At 51.2% G+C, this 25195-nt stretch overlaps 1 protein-coding gene across 3 annotated transcripts in view; it reads right to left on the bottom strand.

Moving 5' to 3' along the window:
• Positions 1 to 15864: 15864 nt before the first annotated feature.
• FUBP3 (far upstream element binding protein 3) overlaps positions 15865 to 25195 on the bottom strand; it is a 320256-nt gene continuing 310925 nt past the window's right edge. For 2 of the 3 annotated variants that reach the window (XM_069609266.1, XM_069609265.1), the window contains 2 exons: positions 18256 to 18383; positions 15865 to 17286 (listed from right to left, as the gene is read on the bottom strand). In XM_069609266.1, coding sequence (XP_069465367.1) covers positions 17278 to 17286; positions 18256 to 18383 — 137 coding nt within the window. In that variant the 3' untranslated portion in view covers positions 15865 to 17277. The remainder of the gene's footprint in view (positions 17287 to 18255; positions 18384 to 25195) is intronic. The other variant, XM_069609264.1, reaches the window with a different exon arrangement.

The following is a 25195-nucleotide window of genomic DNA, read 5'->3' as shown; positions in this document are numbered from 1 at the left end:
ATACCAGGTCCCAAGGACGTCTTCACTGTGGTTGCACCATCTTGTCAGAGAACTCAAAAGAACTTTTCTGCTCGTTCCCGTCCATGAAGGCTCTGGTGTGGGAGCTCAATGTGGTGCCGACTAGGCTCATAGGGCCCCAAATCGAACCTATGCATTTAGCACGGCTTATGTTTGTCGTGGAAGACACTTTCCTTGTGTCGATCACCTCTGCAAGAAGAGTAGGTGAGATCCAGGCCCTGCCCTGCAAACGGCCTCATTTGACTTTTCACAAGACGAGGGTGGTGCTGTGGACACACCCCTCCTTCATGCCAAAGGTTCTGTCGGAATTTCATCTCAATGCGTCGTTTGCGTTACCTGTGTTTTTTCCAACCCCTTCGTCGCCGGCTGAAAGGACTTTGCACTCGCTGGATGTTGCTCGAGCACTGAAGTTGTGGCCCGCACAAAGTTTCCAGAAAACGTCTCCATTTTTTTGTGACCTTTGGTCCTGTGAACCATGGGAAGGCCCCATCCAAGGCTTCCATTTCCAGGTGGCTCTCAGGCTCCACCACTCATTGTCACCCGTTGGCAAACCTACTGACTAGCCATCCGAGAGCCCATTCTACCAGAGTGATAACTGCTACGACAGCGTTCCTGTCTGGTGTGCCCCTGCTGGAAATTTGCAGGGCTGCTACGCGGAGGTCGCCGCACACCTTCATAACGTTCTACTGCGTAGACAGGGATTCCAGGGAGGAGTCCAGAGTCGGCCAAGCAGTGCTGTGCAACCTGTTCGCTTGAAGGTGAGCCTGGTGAGGTGGTAAGAGATTGCTTCTGTTGAGCCTTGCCACTTCTGTGGTTGTGCACGTATGTACTGTCATGTATTCTTTATTCATGAGCATGTGCATCCATGCCAGGCCCCATGCTGGAGAAAAAGTGACGCCTCATCCATCTTCCTGTGTTCTAGATGAAAGGGTCCCTCTGGTTCCCGATTAAAGCTGCAAGTCTCCCTTGAAGATGCAGCAAGACCAGACTTTCTGGCTCTGCCAACTCACATACTCGTCATCCCTGCTGGGTGACCCCATTCAGAAGGTACTACTGTAAACATGCAGTCCAATCTATACTTCAGACACGAGCCAGCGTCAGGTTGACAGTGCATATGAAAAGTTGTTGGTTTCCAGTCTTTGTTAGCTTCTGCAGCCAGGCCCCATGTGGGGCTGTTTGAATAATATGGATTAATATGTGAATGCTGCCACCAGCTACAGGGTTGATCCATGGAGCCTTGGCTAATTAGGCTGCCCATTATTAGGGCATATTGCCCCCCCTCCCCCCTTGAGATGGCCTGTATCCTCCTGGCTGACATATCTACTAATTATGAACGGGGGACTGCGCCTGTAAGCTGTGTCCACCCTGAGTACATGGGTCTGAGTAGGTTAATGGATATTTATACCGCACATGATCACCGCCGAAGTGGTCACCTGGCGCTCTGGTGGATCTGAAAGGATAGAGGGTGGGATGGATTAGTAGGATTGAGCGCGGAAAGTGCACGAGAGCTGTAATGTGCTATTGGCAGCTTCAGTTCAGTTAACTGAGCTTCGGTGTGCTTTTCGGTTGGTAGCAGTCATGTGCTGTTGTGCAAGGCTATGTGTGGTTCGTTTTGTTCCAGTGAAGTGGGTGTGGTTTTTAATGCTTTAGGAGGTATGGTTGTGTTTGGTTAGAGTTTGAGGGGCGTATACACAGGGGTGAGTTTTTTATAGGGTTGTTGGTGGCGTCACTGTCTAGATGTGACGCATGATTATCTTCACAATTCTATCCAACTATGATGGAGGCTAGTCTCAACAATTCTATGTATGAGGCAGATCACCACAATTCTGTCTGTATGCTACGCATGCTAGTCTTTACCAGTTCTATTTAAATGTGACGTATGTTGATGGTTCACTAGATGCAGACCAGCTCAGAAAACAGGGGAGTCCAAATTAAACAAGATAAACCCCACCACAAACTAGAAAAAAAGCACAAATCCCTCCACAAAAGCACGAGAAATCGGCAACAAACAGATTAAAATCAATGTAAAACTACTCACTGAGCAGCCAGCCCCAAAGACTGCTCTTCAAGTGGTTTCCTTACAGGATGCTTCTATATTACAGTCAAGCATAGGATTAGCCCCACACATTTTCCAAAGGTTGGTCTAGAAGGAACAAGTTACTTACCTGTAACTGTTCTCCAGCATGGGTCTGGCATGGATTCACATGCTCATGAATATTCCCCGTCGTCAGGCTGGGAATCCTCGGTAAAGAAAAAACCAGTATCAGTTTCGTTTCTGATCTGTCTTTCGTAGTAATAACCAATCACTGGTCTCTGCGTCATACTGACCACAGCCAATGACTGCCCTCTACCTAAGCACCGCCTCTGGCAGCCATCTTCAGATTTGGAAGCACGTGAAGTGGCAGTATGACCAAGTGAAGAGCCGCAGAGCGGTAGACGGGAGGGTTCGCATGTGAATCCATGCCAGACCCATGCTGGAGAACAACAGTTACAGGTAAGTAACTTGTTCCTTCTCCAGTATGGGGTCTGGCATGGATTCACATGCTCAAAGAATACATAGCAGTACACACATGCACAACCACGGGAGGTGGCAAAGGCTCAACATTAAGCATTGCATCAAACTCAACATTAAGCATCTTACCTCCCCACCAGGCTCACCTCAGGCGAACAGGTTGCGCAGCACTGCTTGGCCGACCCTGGACTCCTCCCTGGAAGCCCGATCGACGCAGTAGAACTTCGTGAAGGTGTGCGTCGACCTCCACGTAGCAGCCCTGCATATGTCCAGCAGGGGCACACCAGAAAGGAACGCCGTGGTAGCTGCGATCGCTCTGGTGGAATGGGCTCTCGGACGGCCAGGCAGCGGTCGGTTTGCCAACCGATGACAGTACATGATACAGCCGGAGAGCCATCTGGAAATGGAAGCCTTCGAAAGAGCCTTCGCCTGATTGACAGGTCCAAAGTTCACAAAGTTGTGACGTCTTCCGAAAACACTTCGTGCGGTCCACGTAGAACTTCAGCGCTCTAGCCACATCCAGCGAGTGCAAAGTTCTCTTAGCCGGCGACGAAGGCGACGGGAAGAATACAGGCAACACCAAGGGTTCGTTGAGGTGGAAGTCCGACGGTACCTTGGGCATGAAGGAGGGGTGCGTCCTGAGCACTACCCTTGTGTCGTGAAAAGTCAAGTACGGGGCCTTGCAGGAAAGGGCCTGGATCTCTCCCACCCATCGTGCGGAGGTGATGGCCACAAGAAACGCTGTTTTCCACAACAGAAACTTCAACGGGGCCGAGTGCAGAGGCTCGAACGGAGGTCCCATGAGCTTGGTCAGCACCACGTTGAGCTCCCACGCCGGGGCCGGAGCCTTCACCGGCGGGAACGATCTGAACAGTCCCTTCATGAACTCTTTCACCAGACGATGAGACCACAAGGACGTCCGCCCCGTGGTTCTGGTGTATCGGGAGATCGCAGCCAGATGAATGATGGACGCGTGTGCCAGTCCAGCTTTGGCCAGCGTCAGCAGGTACGGCAGTACTTGGGGAGCCATAATCCGTAGAGGGTTAATCTTCTGTGCGTGGCACCAGACAGAGAACCTCTTCCATTTGTGTCCGTAGCATTTAAGAGTCGAGGACGCCCTGGCCTTTGCAAGAACCTCTCTGCAGTCGGCCGGTATGTCGTATCCTCCAAACTCTAGCGCTGCAGGAGCCAGGCCTGCAAGTTCAGCGATTTCGGGTCGTGGTGGAGGATGGCGCCTCCTTCCCTGGAGAGCAGATCCGCGTCCACCGGCAGCTTGATTGGCGGGGACGCTGACAAGTCCAGAAGGTCCGGGAACCATATCTGCCTCGGCCACGCAGGTGCGACGAGGATCATCCTGCACCGTGACCTCTTGAGCTGGTTGACGAGCCGGATTAGCAGTGGCAAAGGAGGGAATGCGTAGAGGAACAGGCCCTCCCAGGGGAACGAGAAAGCATCGCCCATGCTCCTCGCCTGGGGAAACCTGCTGGCGAACCTCCGGCACTTGGAGTTCGTCGCCGTCGCGAACAGGTCGATCTGGGGTGTGCCCCACCGTCGGAAGAGGCGATCCACTAGATCCTGCCGTAGTTCCCACTCGAGGCACGAGCGCAGCTCCCTGCTGAGTGAGTCGGCGATGGTGTTTTTTATCCCTGCCAGATGAAACGGCACCAGAAACATCCCTTGGGCGACTGCCCAATGCCACAGGTCCTGCGCCTCCTTGGACAGTGCTGGGGACCTGGTTCCGCCCCGTGTCCTGATGTAAAACATGGTGGTGGTGTTGTCGGTGAAGATCCTCACCACCTTGCCCTTGAGGGACGGAAGGATGGACCTGAGGGCCCAAAACACTGCACGGAGCTCCAGGACGTTGATATGTAAGGATTTCTCCGTCGGGAGCCAAAGGCCTCTTGCGTGCAGATTTTCGGTGTGCGCTCCCCACCCTTCCAGGGAGGCATCCGTGGTCACTGTCTCCTGGTGAGCTGGGGTCTGGAAGGCCATGCCCGCCGTCAGATGCGCGCGGGTGCCCCACCACTGGATCACTCGTCGAGTGTGATCCTTTCCTCGAAGCTGCCCGTTGTTTGGATCCAGCGCGCGTCCAGGAACTCCTGCAACGGGCGCATCCGGAGCCTGCACATGGGAATGAGGTAGATGCAGGAAGACCTCATTCCGAGGAGGGACTTGATGGACCTCACCTTGGCCGCGTCGGCCACCAACATCCGCTGCACCTTGCCCAGGATGGTCCTGGTCCTCTCCTCCGACGGGGAGGCCATAAGGGACACTGTTGAGCCTCGCTCCCAGAAACAGAGCGTCTTGCGCGGGTACCAGGTGGGATTTGGCGTAGTTCATGGAGAATCCCAGGTCCGTGAGAAGTTGGACGGTCCTTGCCGTGTGAACCACGGCAAGCTCCCTTGTCTTGGCTCGGATGAGCCAGTCGTCCAGGTAGGGGTAGACGTGGATCCCTTCGCGGCGCAGCTGCGCCGCCACCGGTGCGAGGCACTTGGTGAACACCCTGGGTGCCGACCGTAGTCCGAAGGGGAGGGCTTTGAACTGTTAATGACGCCCTTGGACCACAAACCTGAGGAATTTTCGGTGCCCCTTCAGGATGGGAATATGGAAGTAGGCATCCTCCAAATCCAATGACGACAGGAAGTCTCCTTCCTCCAGCTGACCCAGGACGTGCTGGAGGGTGACCATCCGGAACGTTTGCGCCTTGATGAACTTGTTCAGACGTCGCAGGTCCAGGATGGGGCGCCATCCCCCCCGTCTTCTTCACGAGGAAGTATCTCGAGTAAGCTCCGGAGCCCCGAAGCCTCTTTGGAACGAGTTCGATGGCGCCCTTCCTAAGCATCGCCTTTACCTCCAGGAGAAGTTGAGGGACGTGAAGTTCTTTCCTGGCCACGGGGGGGACGCGCGGACACTTTCTTTGAAACTCGAGCGCGTGGCCCCGGGCCAAGGCGTCCAGCACCCAACGGTCGGTGGAGATGACTCCCACACGCTGACGAAGCTCGCCAGCCGGCCTCCCACCGGGGTGCTTCGGTGGGGGCCCGACCCCACGGCCGGTTCAATCCCGCTTCGACGAGGCTTTGCCGCCTTGTCCTTGGCGACGACGGCGGGGTCCGCCATTCTAGCCTCGTCCTCTGTAGGCCTCCTGAGACGACGAGCGGGCCGCTTGACGGTAGGAGGAGAAACCGCCGCCGGAACCTTTGGAGGCGCCCTTGCCTCCGCTGCTCCGAAAGGGCGTCCGTCGTTGTTGCAGAACTCCAAGGGCCCGGGCCGTCTCGATGTCCGCTTTAATGGCCTGAAGGGAATCGTCCACTGTTTTCCCAAACAGGTTGTTCCCATCGAAGGGCATGTCCAGGACTCTGGTCTGAACGTCTTGACGGAAATCCGTAGCCTTGAGCCATCCACGCCGCCCAAGGCAAACGCTGTTGCCCAACTGGCGGAACCCAGTGTCGGCGAGGTCCGTCGCAACGGTAATGGCGTGGTCCGAAGCCACCTCACCTTCCTGCAGGATCTCCAGGGCCTCTGCCCTCTTGTCGTCCGGCAAGAAGTCCAGCAGGGGAGCCAGTTTGTACCAGAGCTCCCTGTCGTATCGGGCCACGATAGCCAAGGCGTTGGCAGCTTTAATCGTCGTCGCTGCAGACGAGATGACTCTGCGTCCCATAGCGTCCAATTTCTTTCCCTCGCCGTCCGGTGGGGAAGTTGATGTGGAGGCCGCACCCCCCCGCCCCGCTTTTTTCCTGGCCGCCGCGGAGACGACGGAGTCCGGGGTAGGCTGCGCCCGGAGGCACAGGGGGGCCGTGTCCGGGACCCGGTACTTTTTCTCGTACCGGTCTCTTCTAGCTGGCGTCGTGGAAGGGTTCTTGAGGAGGGTGAGGCCCTCATCCCAAATGTCGTCCAATAGAGGCACTGCGAGGACCGTCTTCCTCTTGGCCTCGCGCCGCTGATAAAGGAAACCTTCCTTCTCCTCAGGGCAGAGTTGGAAAAGCTCGGATGCCCTGGCGATCATGGAGTGGAGCGATCCAATCTCGTCGGGCGGAGAAGCCCTGGTGGGAGGCGACGACGGTACATCCTCGTCGTCCGTACCCATCGCTGCCGTGTCAGTCCCCGTATCATCCCCTTGGGTGGACGGGGAGGAGGGCTGGAAGGGGCGCGACGGCTGAAAAGGAGGAGGAGGGTGGATCCTTCTTTTCTTGGTAGGGGGAACCCCAGAAGGTCCCGGTTCTGGGTCCCCCGACAGGAGAGGTTGCGTCGGCAACGGTAGTCTCGTCCTTATCTCTGAGCATAAGGACTGTATAGCCAACAAAATGGCCGCCGAGCTGTCTTGCGGCGCTGGCAGAGGGGAATCAGACGGGCGATCAGGGGCCCCGTCGGTACCCTCGACGGTGTCGTCACCTGCGTCGGGATCCATCCCGACGGGCCGGTCTTCTTCCACGCTGAGGCCGTGGCTTAAGACTTCGACCAGCTCCTCCTCCGAGGTTGGGCACAAAAGATGACTCCCTCCGAGGTGGCAGGGAGACTGAGCCCCGAGGTCGCCACCACTGGCGTAGCCTCCACAGGCTGAGCCAGGGCCGCCGCGACAGACTCGATAGAGGGCTTGGCCGGATGGATTAAGGCCTTCATCACCTTAGGTGCGCTCACCGCCTTATCCTTGAGGGGGGGGGGGGACAGTGCCTCGCTCCCCCTCCGCCTTAGAGCTCGACCGGGGCCTCTCTAGGAGCCTCGCCGGGTGCTCGGCCTTCCTCTTACCCGACCCAGAGCGTTGGCTCGTGGTTGATGGCGCCGGGGAGGGTGCGCCCAGCCTGGCGCCCGTAGAGCCCGACCGTTCGGCGCTCCCGGTGCCAGCGGACTGACGGTGCTTGGCCTTATGTTGGACCCCCCATCGCCGGGGCGTCCTCAAAGGTCTTAGAAGACCGCTCGGATTTCTTCCTCTTCTCGCCGGACGGGCTCTTCCCTTCCAGCCAGTTGGCGAGACGTTGATGGCGGTCCTTCATGGTCCGCTCCGACATGTTGCCGCAAAACGCACAGTCCTTCTCCACGTGCGTCTTGTCCTCATGTAGGCAGTAAAGACAAAGTGTTCGTCCTCCTTGAAGACGTTTTGCAGCTGGCATCCAGGGCAGACCCTGAACAGCTTTCCGGGCGTCAAGCTTCCCTTCTCCTGGGCCATGACCGGGCCTGAGAAACTTCTTGAGTCCTCCAAAAGCGTAGCTCGACGAAATCTTCACCCTTGAGGGGCGCAGACGAATCCGACACGGGTCCCCGTTGATCGGATGGAGAGTCGGTGGAGCTTGAGGCTCTTAGTTTTTGAGAAAAAACATGAAAAAAAATAGCACTAACGCTCGAGAGCAATAGCACGAGGATCCCAACACATGAACGTGCGGTAAAAATCTGAAGATGGCTGCCAGAGGCGGTGCTTAGGTAGAGGGCAGTCATTGGCTGTGGTCAGTATGACGCAGAGACCAGCGATTGGTTATTACTACGAAAGACAGATCAGAAACGAAACTGATACTGGTTTTTTCTTTACTGAGGATTCCCAGCCTGACGGGGAATATTCATGAGCATGTGAATCCATGCCAGACCCCATGCTGGAGAATGATTCAATTTAAAAATTCTAAAAAGCCCAGGCGAGCGCACACTCACTGTGCGGATGGTCAAATTCCGAATAGAATGCGATTTGCCCCACACTAGCCTCAGCAATCTGACCTAGTTTTAGGCTATAGTGAAACTAGAAGCGAGGTCCTTCATTGAGGACACTGTCCAGGCTCACATAGGAGGATGCAAAGGTCCAGGTAAAAACACTACCCTCTTTATTAAAACATGGATTATAGTCTGAAACAAAAATGCTTTATTGCAATATATGCTACAACATATTGCCCCGAAACCATGCTGGTTTATGATGACCTCAACACAACATCCCTTGCCTTTTGTAGGCAAAATACTAAGAACCAAGTCACATAGCCAGCTTCAAGTACATATGGATGGAAAACCCCCTCATACTGCTAGAAATCTGGCTTCAGACTCGGGAAAATCATGCAACCACAATCCAGGTGTTATATAATGCACTCTGCACCCTTTATGACCGATGCCTCATGTGACAATCCAGCTCTAACATTCAACAGTAGCCCACACTGCAGCGCTGCACCGAGGCGGCCATCCTTGTTGGTTCAACATATGGTTGACTCACCATCAAACCCCATGACCAGGTCACTTAGACTGTCTAGATCCATTAAATCTGAAACATCACACCCACTCGAGAGGCCAATGCCCTTTATGCAATATTCAGCAACACATCCACCTAACCCCCCCTGCCCACTGTCATGGTCCGATCACTCAGCACTGTTTCACCATTTTGCTCAACACTGGGTTCATCGGCCAACACCCAACATGACCTTCACAAACTGCCCTGTCCAATTTTCCACTATGCAGCAAAGTGGTAATCAACCCAGATCTTGAACTCTCACTGCAACTCACTCTACCTAGGACTACCAGCAATTCAATCCTTCGACCTCTGGCTTACCAATGCCCTCAAACTCCTCACACCATCAAAATGTTGCTCGCAGAGATGGAGCCTTGTCGAAGTGGTTCTCCCCCAATCTCAAACCCCTCAAAACTCAATCTCCTGGAACGCTGACCCTTCAGCCCAAAACAAAAACCACCCTAGCAAGGACAACCAGAACCTACAGATCCGAAATCAGAACAAACAATATCACCCTCATGTTCTCTCCTGATCATCCCACGCTCCCAAGCCTTATGCAACACCCTCTCGCTCCACTTCTACAACGCCGCCAACGAAAGACCACGCCATCAACGCCAAACTAAAAATCCTACCACCTCTGCCCACAGCACCCCACCCCATCCAATCCTCATTTGACTCTCCCATCACACACCTGGAATTCTTGTTGCTGGTAGCGACCAGCTGCCCGTCGCGCTCTCCGGAACCTGTGCCCATCCACCTTGCTCAAGAAAATACTAACCACCACCTGTGCAGGTAATGTCACTCGTGCAATCCTTAACCACTCACCTCAGGTTCCTTCCCGAAAGCCCTAAAACCATACATCCTACACCAAACCCATTCTAAAAAAACCTAGGCTTGACGCGCTTCTCCCCCAAAACTACCGAGCCATCTCCAATATGCGTTACATCGCCAAACTAATTGACTTACAGCGTGGCCAATTTGCCGAATTTCAATAACCTCCTAGATCCAGCACCATCGGCTTGGGCCACTAAGGGAAACAGAAGCCTCCCTGGTCTCCATCTGGGATAACCTAAAAAGAACAGCTGACTCAGACGACTGCGCGGTTCTCATCCTTACCTTTCCACAACTTGCGATACCATCGATCACATGATTCTATTAGACTACAAACACTAGGAATCAAAAGCACAGCCCTGTCATGGATCTCCATCTCTAACCAGTTGCAAATCATGCACCTTGACCAATTGACATCCTTATCACGTCCGATCTGCAAAGATGTTCCGCAAGGAGCATCCACATCACTGCTAAGCTTCAACTTCTACATACAACCCACTCCCGCAATCTTCCGCTCATACAACCTTACCTGCTACAACTATGCGGATGATACTCCGATCATCCTCAAAATCCCAAATACCGAAAGATCTGGCAGCATGGACCGGCCATCGTTCCGCTCAGATCGTGATCACTGGATGCCGACCAACCATCTCATCCTCAACCCTGGGAAAACCAAAATCCTACTCGGTGGGAAAACATCTCATCCCCAACCAATCCCTTGGCCCGAATCCCTACACAAGTATCAACACTCAAACGTGGTTAACCTTGGATGCGAGTTCGACTCTGATCTATCCCTCACCCAACATACCACTAGCGTACCCAAAATCTGTCTTTCACCTACAGATTCTCAAGCCGGTTTTTCCCCTACCTCACCTTTCCCCACCGTTTCTCTACTATCAACTCCCCTCTCCCGCCTTGATTATGCGAACTGCCTTTACCCAAGAGTCCCAGCATCCCAACTACGGAAACTCCAAAGAATCAAAAATGCAGCAGCACGCCTGCTCATCAACCTTCCTGCCAGAGAACACATCAGCCCTACACTGAGTCCTCCACTGGCTCCCTATTGCTCGACGCACCACCTTCAAAGCCATGTGTATCACCATCGTGCAATCCACAACACTGGCCCTGAATTCCTGCGAGACAAAATTATACCTTACCAACCTTACAGGAATCTTGGATTTTGCTATGCATTTCGCCTAGTGATCCTACCGCATAGCACCATAAGACTAGGCGGCTCCTCCGTCCAAGCACCAATAATCTGGAATTCCATCCCCTATACACTCGCAACATCGAAAACCACCTGAAATTCAGGAAGGCCCTTAAAACTTGGTTCTTCCCAATACTCCCCTAAGCAACTGCACCTTGTTAATACTTCATTAATATCCTCTGCTTTCCATCAGGACTCAGGGGCCGGCAGCTCACAGCGGTTTCACCCGACACCACTCTCCGCTCAACACTGCCCACAGTCTAGAACTCCAGGTAAGCCAGCAGCTTTTGTTGTGGCTTTCCTGATCAACCAACATCCCACCCACAACAACACTTCAACCTTACAAGCACCAGAGCTGTGGCTACACTCGCTGCAAAACCCTGCCCACCAATCCACGAGACAATAACGAGATACAGGCCCTAGCTAGCGCACACACACAATTACTCACTGCCCGTCAACCCGCAACACTCACCCTGGGAAGCTCCCACCACTAGCAACCCCCTCCACAACCCTATTCCCCAAGCTAGGGCTAACAAGCCCTTGATGACTTACATTAGATAAGCCATAACCCATGGCCTTTCACGCCTAGGCCCCCTTCCACCAACAGAAATCAAGGGGTCGCCCCCTCCGTTCTGCTAGTTTTATATGGAGACGCCCAGCGTAGTGAAACCGGGGACGCCTGCCGACCAGAGAGGTTTCTCAATTAGGCACAGCTTCTTGGCTTACTATAGGACAAATAAATACTGCAGGGGAGGAGGGTGGAGAAGACACCAGAGACTTGCTACTCAAGGATTCTTAGCCCTCTACTCAAATTGCGCCGTTAGTTTAGGCTGTAGCTTGTTTAGCCTTGTACTCAAACACATGGTCAGGTGTAGGCCTCTCCCACTATACAGGACTCTCAAATCTAGCTGTGCCTAGCCTGGTTCTTAAATCTGTTAGGTGTAGGCCTCCCTCCAAATATTCAGGACCCTTGAATCTACAGTACGTATAGCTAGCACCACTAACGTGGACACAGGCTGCAGGCACGGCCAAGCATACATGCATGATAGAATATGCCTATGGCTAAGCACATCTGGCCTAGTGCACACAGCCGTCCAGACAAACACCTGACGTACCTCTATCACTAGCACGCAGCGACCACCAACCGAAAGGAACTTGGTATAGCTGACCCACAACCTCTCAACAATAGTAATCCCTCTAACCCTCAAAAGCACCCACCCATGTGTCTGACCTCTCTCGGGCTGCTTAGTCGAGCCTTGCCAGCATCCTAAATCCAAGAAAGGCAACATACACACACCTCCTAAACTAACCCCCTAGAACGCGCCAACAACATCGACTATGGTCACCAAGGGCGCTCAACCAAGGAAAACGCACATGGAGGCCACACAAGTGGGGAAAAGAGCGTTACATAAATTATAAAATACCAACCCACAAGGCCACCCCCAGTTTCTCACGATTATTTCCTTCAGGGAACCACAAGTCCCACTCGGGTCCATCCTCACACACACAAACCTTTACCTCTACATAGATCATACTGGGGTCCTTCCTCATCTGTCAAAACACTAGTGTGCACTAATAACTATCCACGACACTGTTGGGACTGATTTTCTATGCTCTGGCATGGGGGAAGCTGTATAGGCAGCAAACCTATACTGTGCCAGGGACAACTCTGGGAGCTGTAGCCAAACCAGTTCAAGGTAGCAGTGACGAGAGGTCTAGGCTAAGTCTCAAGGGGTGATGAGCTGGTAAAGGTTCCACAGTGAGTACTCACAATGGAAGTCACAAATTACATTTAATATCTATAAAAACAGTCATTTATGCCAAATATCACTACGAAAAATGAACAGGTAGAAATATCACCACAATAAAATGCATATTTAGAGTCACTAGACAAGAGCGTAATACAGATCAAACCTCTGCAAATGAAACTAGATTAGCGTATACCTTACAGGTCCACAGAATTAACCTTTGCTTCAAAAGCTCCTTCCCCAAGTTGTCGGGGTCCTTTGGACCAAACTTTCAGGAAATTTCAGTTTGTAACACTTCAAAAAATTAAGTTATGTCTCTGGGTTCCAATGAACGAGTCCAAGGGTTACAGGTAAAGTTATGCTAACCAGACTGTCCAACTTTCAGAAGGCTTGCACGAGCAAGCAACGGCAAAACCAAAGTAGTGTAAACTTAAGAACATTTAGCAAAACTTTTAAAGCGAGTTTAGGGGCAGTTAAGAACCACTCTAACGCACCACCCCATACTCCAATTCTTCACAGGACTTGGCAAGTCAATTGAAGGTCTGAGGTTGCTTCTCCTACCGTCAGCCTCAGTCCTTGATTTGCAGGGGTTGCAGGTTCAAGTTGATCTCCAGTCGGTGCCTTTGGTTGGTGCCAGGACTCCAAGAGGCATAATGCAGCAAACCACGATGCAGGCAAGCCGAGGATCCATCCCCACCCCCTACATTACAATTTCCCTGGCCTCACAGGCCAGGAAGAAGGCTTAAAGACAAGATGGCCAAAGGACAAGCGAAAAACCTTGTGGCATGGCCAGGATTGTAACTAGCCACAATTAGTAGTTACACAGTAAGGCTAAAATGAACCACCAAAATAAATACAAAAAAATACTAAAAGTCAGTCACTTCTGCCACCAGCTTGTCCATTTAGCACACCTAGAGTAACCAACAAGCCTGAGCATTAGTCGAAGGCAAAACAAAAGTACCCCATTGTACTGCTTTGCAAGATGCATTGTACAGTGATAAAAAGGTTACCACAAGCGATAAGTCACTAAAAGTAGCAAGTAACAAGACTAAGGGCAACCTGATGGACAGGTCAGTTTCCCATAACAGAGGAAAAAACGGTGTAGTGAAGCTTAAGGCTTCACTGTAAAAGTAACAGGTCAGGATCAAAAATAAAAGCAAAAAGTTGGGGGTCCATTCAAATGGAAGGAAAAGTCTTCCCTAAAAAAACACATCAAAACATTTAACACCAAAGACAATCAATTCCATATTGGTTTTGCCCGGATCTAGACACTGATGACAAAAGCCCATCTCAAATTTAACCCCACCGAGGCCGAACTGCGAATCTAGACATTGCTTACATGACGAAAGGATATTTTATTGCTACTGCGCCCACACACAAGTGTTTCAGGGAGGAAACCTCTTCCTGCAGCTGAAATGTTGCGCCAACTCTGCATCACCAAACAATCAAGAAAACTCAAGCCAGCATTGTACCAACTAGTCCCACCAGAAAAGCTTCAGATCCAGTAACGGATCTGTGCGACTACGGTGCATCCAAAACTGCATGGATGAAAAATGTTAATTGCAATGAATCTATGAAAATAAATGCAAGACGATCTCTGCGCCGCTCGCCCGCTCCATTTAGCAGATTTCTTGTAATCTGTGCAACATTTTCGGCCGCACTAAAGGCATGTGCAGCAAACGGGTGATACGCTAGGCTAGAGCATCTGCACTCACTGGAGAGGTCTGCTTAACCTGTCCACCTACCAGCGCCCATTAGAAGTAGTACACTGCTGCCGACTACAAAAGGTTTCCAAAAAGAAAATCACAAGTTCACTGCCCGAGCCGTCCCCCCCCCCGCCGTCCCCCCTCCAGCATGCATTCCTTCCAAAGACCACTGTACTGCCTGCATACAAAGCAATGACCATGCAGGCTCCCTGCAGCTTGGCAAACAGTCACCATGTCCGGTGGGCAGCACAAGAAATCTGTACTTGAACAAGAGAGCAGCAGAGATGCAAAGAGCATTCTTAGTCCATACCTCCTTGCTTTGGACGCTCATGCCCTCAAGAAATTCAGCCCAGCAGCCCCACGCACCTCAAACACTATAGCACAGAACCCTGCTGCAGCCCTTCTCAGCACTGGTACAGGCTTCAGTCAGCAGCACCCCATCTAAGGTACACCGGCCGGGGGCGACTGATGTACCGTGCTCAGTTGCACGGAGCTGGTGATGGGACGGCTCAGTCTTGAGGAATCTTGCTAAACCTCGTGTGATGCAGAACCACCAGCCTCACCCGACCTGGTCTAGAGCCGTAGTTGCACTCTGCAGCGCCAGGCCACCAACATTAATATAGATGTGGGGGCCAAGGACTACTGCTTACAGCACAAACAAATTGCACCTTTCTTAGCAAAGCAGCAAGGGCCTCTCATTAGGACGATTACTGCTGCCGCCCTCCAGATACACAAGTTATCATGGACGCCCGAGTGAAGAGACCGCAAACTAGTGCCTTGCAGTAGCTGGCAACCAATGGAGCGGCTGAAGGAGCCCACCCCCGCCTTTGTTAGGTCGTGGAAACCATCAGTGCCGTATATGGAGAATGCTGTACGTCAACATATGTGCAGACGGCAGAGTGGCGAGGGACCGCAAGCTGGAAAATACCGGCCGGGTATTAAGTTGCCCGACTTGCTCATTTATATAAACTAAAGCTTACGAATCCAAGGTTTCATGCAGGCCAACATACATGACACGTGTGCAGCTCATGGCAAGAAAGGCACAGGATGGCAGATGGCCACTGCAGTGCCCGGAGCCAGCTGGACGTCCACGGAAGGCGCGTGTGGACACCGAAGCTTGTGACAACACTCAGACTGGGTACCATCAGACAGCGCTTCAGTGTACGGGTGGGCAGTAAAGCTCCGAGGCAACAGGGAAGGCTGCCAACCCCTGAAGACATGCCCGAAGAATGACCACATCCCTTCCCACAAACAGAAAATATGACTGCTTCTGTATTGGGCTGTGCATAGATTTATCAACCATTTCCATCACGGCCTCACTGCTGGAAATCGAAAATACCATAAAACATTACTCAAGTGGGTGGCACAGCAGAAAGAGGCCACCGACAGGGGAGGCACATACTTTCCCGCCCACAACGCATCCATCTGCCTGGCATCAGTGCAGGGATTGGTACCTGAATGCTGAAACTTCGCAGGCGGATGGTAACGGCTGACCTCTTGTGCAAGTCGCGGGTCACCAACGTGTACCGACATCCAACTGGGCAAACGTAGCGAAGAGCAGCCATTTACCACAGGCACCTTGAGAAGCAGCACACACCCCCCCCCTGCACCCCCCCACATTCCAAGCAAAGGAGAGAAGAGATGAAACAGGCTGAAAAGCTTCATCCACAAGCAGCCTTGTGGACGCTTTATTAGAGTGTAAAATGCGACGTTCATTGAAATAAAAGTAATACATGTGTTAACAGCATGCTCGACAAGCGCCAAAATGAGCTTTCACATCTCAGCATTGGAAGGAAAATGTGAAGGGAGGGCAAACAAAGGGCAAGTAACATTTTATTCTCAAAACGGATTGTTCCACAAACCCGATTAAAAATGCAAGAAAAAATAGCCTCAAATTTTGATTTTTTGCTTCGATTCCTTTTTAAAAAATACACATATCTGTACAAGAAACACTAGAGCAAAACTTTGGAAAGCGTATCATCCCTTTTATTAAATCAAAAACTGTTTAGCACATACGGCAGTTAATACTAGATTTAGTTTATTTTTTCCTCTAAGGTAAATTTGACATATTAGATAAGAAAATATTTAAAAGGAAAAAAAATGAACCAGAAAAAAACACCCTGGAATTAAAAAATAGTCACTATTTTAAACTTTTCATACAGTTAAATGTTCCACAGTGTTGGTGTTAAAGACAGTCATAAGCAGATTAATTTCCTTATTAAAAATAACAGCATTTATATTTGAGACAGCATAAAGGAGGGTCCGTGATGGGATTTTTTAACAAGCTTGGAGGTCTTGACTTTACAAATGCAACTTCATGTTTATGTGACAAAACGGCATCGCTTAAAAAAATAATAATTAACACTTGTATTTTTATATTAACCCTGAACACTACAAATTATACAAACCCACAAAACACTCCCTGCCTCCCAAGGTTAGTGTGGCCCGGCCGCCACACCCGACTGCCCCAATACGGAAGCAGTCGAGAACAATTCATACCATCAGTTGGTTTGCACGTCATTTTTAAAAAATGCAATAAAATCAAAAACAGTCAAAATACATGAAATCAGACGTAAAACATTCAATGAATTTACATATTTAAGAATATTTAAATACTGTTTTTTTAAAAACTTTAGGATTTTCTTTGCTTTTTTGTTACAGTCACCCAAGACTTCCAAGCTGCTATCTTTGTTGCAACAGAAAGTTACACAAAAAACAATTATAATTAAAAATAAAATATGACAAATTACATGATACAATGTCGACGAACGGTTGTGCCTTTTGGTGCCTCAATTTCTTGCGCCAAAAGAATCCTGAAGTTAAATTTGGAATAAAAAAAATAACTCCCAGCATGTCCGTACGCCTAGTAGATTAATGACTGTTCCTGATTCTTACAAAAGTTCAGTTGCGATTATCCTACAGCTAGTGTTTCACAAATAAACAGAAGTCTTCATCAAAAGGTTGCAAATCTAGAAACCTCTGTTACAAAAAGGGCTTCACGATGATTTCAAGAAAATGAAGGAAACAAAAATGAAACAAAAAAGGGCTCCGTGAGGGCAATTGTTCTACTGCTCCTAAAAAGAAGAAAAGAAAGGCCATTAGAGAAGGCAGCGACAGGCAAAACCCCGCATCCCAGGGCTGGCGAGACTCCAACCACCACCTGCCCCTCTGTAGAAGCACATATGGCCTGTTCAGGGGTCACACCTCTAACCAGGTTTGCACCCAAGGGAGCGTGTCCCCGAAACTGGAGTGCTCAAACAGATGAGACCCCACCATCCAAATAGCATGCGCACCCGGGGGCTAGTTTGCTCCTGAAGAGAAGGCAGAGTTGCCGGGCGTAGTCTGGACACGTGGCGTGGGGAACCCTTATGTACTACCGTGCCTGTGTTTCTGGGGATATTTCATTACTGGCACCTCTACCTGCAGCTGGTCTTTTTGGCCAGGCCACTGCAATGCATGCGGCAGGTGCATCGAGATAGTAGCTGACGGCCTTACGCTGCCTATCTGTGTAGCATTGCAAGCCAGCATGGCAGTCTGTGAAAGTCACAAGAGTGCTTAAAGGGGGCGGTCCCTAGGGGCAGGTTTGCATCATGTTCTGTCTCACCTCGGGATTAAGAACATTAATAACGGAAAGGCATATAGGTGCCTTAATTAGGAGCACAAGGTCTAGGAAGAATAGGTCTGGAGAAACCAACCAGCAAGCGTTATGCGTGTGCGCGCGTGCGCCATCTCCTACAGGCCCTACATACATCAATCAAGCACCAGGAGAACCTACATGGATTTAAGCTCCAGAGTGGGCAGGCGGGTAAAATGCCAGGACACTGGTGTGCCTTGTTAAGTATAATTATTCCTACAGGCTGAAATCCACAATGGGCAGCAATTGCACAATTCATGCGAGTTACATCACAAGCATGAGGCGCTTTCAAACCATTAAACAAATTCAAACCTTTCGCCATGCACAAGAAAATCCAAACTGCATTCAAATAATGTAGCGTGCATGAAGGTGCTCAAGAGGCGGCAGTGTTTGAGAACCATATACACACCTGGCTGTGGCCCTGAGCCTGCCCCAGTGACTGCCCATAGTAAGCCGCCTGCTGTCTGTAATACTCCGCCCAGGCCAAGGTGTAGTCCGGCTGCGAGCTCTGCTGCGACGCCGCATTGGCAGCTTGGTCTGCAAAGAAAGACAAGGGTTCAAACACGGGGGTGGGGCGTTTCCTCAGAAGCAGCTGCAGTCAGCAGGGACCCCAGGCCCAGCCACTCTTCCCTTCCGCGCATGCACCACACTGCAGAGGCATGCAGTCAGTCCCAACAAGCAGAGCGGGCAGGCATTGGTCAGCCTACAGGGGACATACTCTACAGAAATGACAATTCAAGAGAAAGCCACCAAGAAGATAGCACGTTGCCACCAGCGGGTGGTGCCCAATGAAGCAGTCGCATGAGCAGAAGCACGCAGAAAGCATTGCCTGCTGTGGGGATCCTGGCCCGATCCAGGGGCACTGGGCATGTGCCACAGGCAAGTCAAGATCAACTACACGCACAGTAGTAACGAGGGGTCACAAAAGGCTTTAGAAGAACCTTTAAGCACCGGCATCTGGCCATCACAGGTGCTCAAGTTATGTGGCACGCTGGCAAGGGGTGGCCGCTTTCCTAGGCTGCTCGAACAGCACCAAACAAAAGCCCATTGGCTGTGAACCATGACAGTGCATCGATGAAAGCGCTGCCCAACTGCCCCCTCCCTCCCCGAGCACCACCTTCCACATCACACCCAAAGTCCCACCACTCTATGTATAGCTATTACAAAGCTCGCATCTTTAGCGCGACACGTCCCCCCACACACACACACACACACACGCGCGGCGGCAACTTTCTCAGACCAGTGGCACTGCAATACACTCGATCTCGTCTGAGAATACGAGAACCAAGTGTCTTGCCAACCACACAGCACCATTCAAAGAATCAGGCACTGGGCAGGTCCAACCAAAGGCAGCAGACGGGAAAGGCGGCAAAACAGGACTTGTAGAATGCAATTCTGATAAAACATCCCGCACCTCCACCAATAAGACTGGGAGACTGTCTAAGCCGCGGCGAGATGTGACACAATCCAATCCCGAACAATCAAGGGGTTTATAGTGAGGACTGCATGCTTCTGCTGTGCCCAGCCAAGTAGCTAGAGGACAAGCCTTGTACAGTTATGCAGTCTAAGGCGAGCAGGGTCTTCAGGGAACTTGAAAGATACATAAGCCAACGGTTCAAAGCAGAGGGCAGCTCTCAAGTCAAGCACAAGGTTCCATGTAGCAGCCCAACTCTTCTACCCGCTGAACGCCCACACTAGCATTGCCCCACTGCCAGAGCTGCACCCAGAAGATAAAGCCTTCGACATCGGGCACAGCGAGTTCAGCTGGAAAATGCATGCAATGGCCAGCACTCTACTAGAGACTCCCACAGAGTGCCAATGCTTTGAGGCAAGCCAGCAGCTGGCCATGCACAGGGCAGCTTTGTGCGCTAGAGTAGGAAGGCAGCTACCACAAATAGAGCGCTAAGAATTAGTGCAGTCCAACTGGTGTGCGACTACACAAGACTTGCCTGCTTATTAGGTAACCCACCTTTTAAAATAGGTCTGTACTACACAAGCTGGTAGTGTGACTGAGCAGCCAGGCTCATCTTAAGAGGGCTAATGTGAGCTGTACAGTTGAAATCAGTAAGTATAAGTAGCCAAGTAACAGTGAGATAAATATTTATAATATACAAGGTTTAAATAAGCAAAAAGTCATCTACTAGAAACGTTCAAAAAAGTTGGTAAAGACCGAGTCGGTTACGGAGGGAAAGGTTAGAATAAGATTTAGAACATACTATCAGTTTGTAAAACAATTACAATCTACCAAAGGGAGGCGGGTACACGTATCGCAGCAATAATGGTGCCATTAAAACCGATGAGGGAACAAGTACTGCCAAAGCCGGTTTAGGGTCTTTCCATCGAAGATGGAAGGCACTGAAACTTAACGAAACAGTTCAATTGAATTACAATGCAAAAGTGTTTATACAACGAAACCTTTTACGATGAAAGGGTTTCAATGCATAAACACTTCAGTGTTTCATCGAATTTCCATGCAAACAATGTGAACGTTTGTTACATGGAGCTGGCCAGTGCCGAAATCTTACCATTTCAGCACTGGCCAGCTCCATGTAACGTTTTAGTTATTGAGGGTTCCCCAACCCTCAAGAGCACCAGCTCTAACTCAGACACTAAAATCCAATGAAAACTATTCCATGAAAACGCATGCCAATGGATAATTTGTTGGATTTTAATTCAAGGAAACTCATTTCGATAGACTAGATACCGCCAAAGCCAGTAGGTTCAGAAGAGTGCCTTTAGGGAGCCAGGAAAGCCAAAGTCCATGGACAGTCAATAGTTATGATGCTCGTCTTCATAGATCAGGTCTTGACAAAGTTAGTAAGTTCAGGAGAAATCACCAACTCAAGTGAGCTACTTTGTAGAGAGCACAAGCTGTTAGGCCAGTGCAGGAGAGCTGAGAAACTCCAAAAAGCACTTCAAGGTAGGAAGCATAACTTCTGGCTATAAGGGGAATACCCCAAACCCTACAGTACCTGTAATTTGAAGAAAAATGTTCCAGCAGGATTACTCCTTTCTATAGCTTGGCAGACCCTTATCCCTAGACCTTTGTCGTGGTAACGAAAGGGACGTCTGGCAGGCTCCTGTGGAAGAACGAGAGAGACTCGGCAAAAATGGATTTCCTTTGTTTCAGCTGCACTCTTGGTGCCTTTTCCTCGGCATCAATGAAGAACAAAATGCTCCAGTTGGAAGAGGCTTGCTCCCTCGGTCCTCGACTCTGGTGAGGGGACTCTGGATCAAGATTTCCTGCTTCTACAGGCTCCTTTGGATGGTCATGACGATTTTGCCGGATTCGGACTTCACAAGACAATGCACTTGTCAAAGGTCACAGGACCCATGACATCCGGCTTCTAGAGCTCTGGTGAGGGACAGCAAGTCGGGGATTGCGCCAAATGGAAGATAGTCTTGCGGCTAGTTGGTCCCACCAGCCTAAGCGATGAAGTTGTCCCACGCAGGTCTTCCCAGTCAATTTGAAAACTGGGTCAGCACATCTGCAGGGCTTCACTGGGCACTTTGCAGTCCAGGAGGGTGCTGCTGGCGTCTCTTCCCATATTCTGCTTTGGGTGCTCCTCTCCAGTGGTTGAATGCTTCTAGTCCCCAAAACCTTGCCTTTCAATGTGATTTCCCATTCATTCACAGCCTACGCTGTCAGACAGTAAGGTGGCTGTCCTTTTAGGACAGCCAGCCGTCCAATCAGGACTGGTTTCATTCAGGCACACCTAGAGACGAACATGGAAGTTTCGAGACCCCCTCCCTTACTTCCTGCCTTTCCAGACACACTGGAGCCTGGGCGGGCTACAGGGCTGAAGCCCACCAAAGGCAAAAACACAAAGGACACAAACCGGTTTAAAATAGTAAAAGCCAAGAAGGAACTAAAACAGAAAAAGGCAAAAGACTGGGTCCATTTTGGGAAAATGGTCACCCATGAGGGTTCAGCCTGCGGCAAAAATGCAAAGTGGTAGTAATTAAACCACTGCAAATGGACAAGGGGGTCCTGGGAGTCTCTGCCAGACATTAGTCCTGGTTACGAGAGACTTACCCAGAGTCTTTAGCTCACCATCTTTCACAGAAGAAATATCCCAAACATATCAGTCTTTGTCCTGCCCAGGGGCAGTCCAGCACCGAAATGCTAGGCAATTCTCCTCTGAACAAGAGTACCAAACGCATCCCCAGACACGTGTTTCGGTCTGGTTGGACCTCATCAGTAGGGAGGAGCTGAGTCTCTAAGAATAGTGAGCAAGGGGTCCACGTCTGGATAGACGCGACAATAGATTTAACATTGCCTAATGACACCAGTATTATTAGGGGGAGGTTGGTAGGACGTATGGAGGAAAGGGGATTATGGACCAAGTACATTAGTCACTGCGGTGAGTATTACTTTAACATCCCATCCCTTTTGTCCATACTGTATGGGCGATTACAACAGATTGTAGCCCCAGGGTGGAGAGAAGACCCTCCTTAAGCAAACAGGTACCCGAGAACCACCAGTCCGAAAGCCGCATCAGATCTAGAGCCGGCATCCAAACAGTAATGCTTGCAGAAAGCTGAGGGAGAGGCCCAAGGGGCCGCCCTGCTTATGACCTTCCAAGGGACATATCGCTGGAATGCGATGGCCGTTGCCTTAACCCTGACTGCATAGGCATGCATGTTGGCAGGGAGCGGCTTGTGCTGGCCCTCATACGCTTCTTTGACGGCAGAGACCATCCAGCGGGATATGGAAGCCTTAGAGGCCCGATAGCCTCGTCTTGAGCCTCTTTAAATGACAAACAGGGCGTCCGATTTGCGGAAGCCCTTGGTCCTGTCCAAGTAGATTTTCAGGGCACACCTGACATCCAGGCAGTGTAGCACTTAGTCCTCAGGATGTGAAAAAACGTAGGAAGGACTATTTCCTTGTTCAAGTGGAAAGCAGACGGAACCTTGGGCAGAAATGCCGGGTGTGCCCGCAGGACTACCTGGTCTTTGTGAAAGTATATGGTTCTGAGGCGACCAACGCCTGGATTTCGCTGACTTTACGAGCCTAGGTCGACTAGTAAGGCCATCCTGATTGTGACCAGTCTGATGTCCACAGGCACCATTGGCTCCAACAGTTTGTGCGCTAGGGCGCCCAAGACTATGTTAAGGTCCCACACAGGGTGCAGTCTCTTGACGGGCAGTTAGAGCCTTGCGAGTCCAGTCAGATGTTTGACGATAGGGTTGAGGAGAAGATTCCTTCCTCAGAGTTCCTGTAAGCCCCAATGGCTGTGGGGTATGTGCGGCAGATGTCCACATGCATGCCTGAGCAGGTGAGGTGCGCCAAGGAGAGCATGTCGTCCAAGGTGCACGCCAGGGGGGGTGGGTCGATTCCCTTGGAGTCTGCCCAGTGGCAGAATCGGGTCCATTTGCTTTTGTACTGGGCCCTGGTAACCTTGCTCTTTGCGCCCTGTATGAGCTCTACATTGGCCTGCGAGAGGCTGAGGTGCAGCTTTACCTGCTCAGGTACCACACTGAGGGCTTGTTTCCCTGGCGCATGGTGGATGACTCTGCCCCCCCCCCACCCCTGCTGTGCCAGAAGATATGCTGAGCCCGTCGGGAGGTGAATCAGGAGCACTTCGAGACTGAATAGCTCCGAAAACCATGGCCTGGCCGGCCACCATGGAGCAATTAGAATGAGGAGTTGGCGAGACTCCTTGATTTTGCAAATTACTCCGAATCAGGGGTGTGGGCGGAAAGGCGTAGGCTTTCATGCTGGTCCACTGGAGGTGAAATGCCTCGCCCAGAGAACCGGGGCCCTGACCTTGCCAAGATCCGAACTGAGGGCACTTCTTGTGCCAGGTGTCGGATATCCACCTAGAGGTGATCAATCTGTTGAAGATCTGAATAACAGGGTCGTTTAGCTGCCACTTGTAATTGTCTGCTCCCAGCATGCTGAGCCTGTCCACTAGCAGGTTGCATTCCCCGTGAGGTAGACTGCTGTTAGGCAAATGTCATTTTCCAGGGCCCACTCCCACATGCTGATCGCCAGTGTGCACAGTAGAGTAGGAGATCTGGTGTCTCGCTGCTTGTTGACTTAGTACATGCTGGTCGAGCTGTCCGTCTGGATGAGGACTAACTCAGGAGCCGGGGGCTGGAGTGCCAGCGGAGGAGTCTGGTGCTGCTTGCATTGCGGGAAGGACTTCCTGATGGAGTCTGAGGCTTAACCCCCCCCATCTGAGGCGACTTCATGTGGCTGAGGAACCTCTCGAAGACCTTCACTGGCCGAGGAGGCAGCAGGGGGGTGACGGGGTATCTTCTGGAGCCGCTGCATACCCTGCCCATATGGACAGAAAGGAAAGCTGTCCTACGCAAAAGAGGGGTAGGCTGTAGGCCACGTACCTGGTGGAGGCCAGTCCCACCTTGACACTTGTTCTTTGCCAAATTCCTGGAATGGCGTTGGACGGGTGCCTGTCTGGCGGAGCAGCATTTTGTCACGCTGCCTGCCTTGTGCCTGCGACGTGTTGCTCAGCCTGGCCTCGTCAAAGACTCTTGTGTGTGGATCACGAGGCCTACCCTGCTCCTCAGGCCTAGGCCCGGTAGGTGTGGCACACTTGACCTGGGGGTCGGTAGATCCCTGTTTAAGCGCCCCCTCAGACGTATTGTCGTTATTAGGGCATAGCCCCTTGGCCATGGTGCTGGTACAAGGGCAGAGTCCCTCGGGTGACGATCCAGTAAAATAACCTTACGGCCCCTCGATACTCACTGGGAGGATCTGAGGATCCCTTGGTCCGAAGGTTGGTAGCTGCAGCAGCCTTGGTGCACGTGCTGGTAGAAGGCACAAGTTAGCTGTAACTGTTCTCCAGCATGGGTCGGGCATGGATTTGCATGCTCATGAACATTCTCTGTCAGGCAGGGAATCCTTGGTAAAGAAAAAGCAGTTTCACTTCTGAACAGTCGTTCTCCTAAAAACCAATCACTGGTCTATGGGTCATACTGCCCCCCAGCCAATGACTGCCCTCTACCTAAGCCCCTCTGGCAGCCATCTTCAGATTAGGTAGCATGTAAAATTGTAGTAGGACGAAGAGAAGAGCCGCAGAGGGGTAGGCAGGAGGGTTTGCATGTGAATCCAAGCCAGACCCATGCTGGAGAACAGTTACAGGTAAGTAACCTGTCCCTTCTCCAGCATGAGGTTTGGCATGGATTCACATGCTCATGAATACATAGCAGTACACGCACAACCACAGGAGGTGGCAAGGCTCAACATTAAGCATCTCTTACCCCTCACCTGGCTCACCTTCAAGCTAACAGGTAGTGCAGCACTGCCTGGCAGACTCTGGACTCCTCCTGGAATACCGGTCGATGCAGTAGAATCTTGTGAAGGTGTGCGTAGACCTCCACGC

This window comes from Ambystoma mexicanum, chromosome 8, assembly GCF_040938575.1.
Source record: "Ambystoma mexicanum isolate Mex_15411 chromosome 8, UKY_AmexF1_1, whole genome shotgun sequence".
NCBI lineage: Eukaryota > Metazoa > Chordata > Amphibia > Caudata > Ambystomatidae > Ambystoma > Ambystoma mexicanum.
This window is presented reverse-complemented; position numbering and strand designations above follow the sequence as displayed.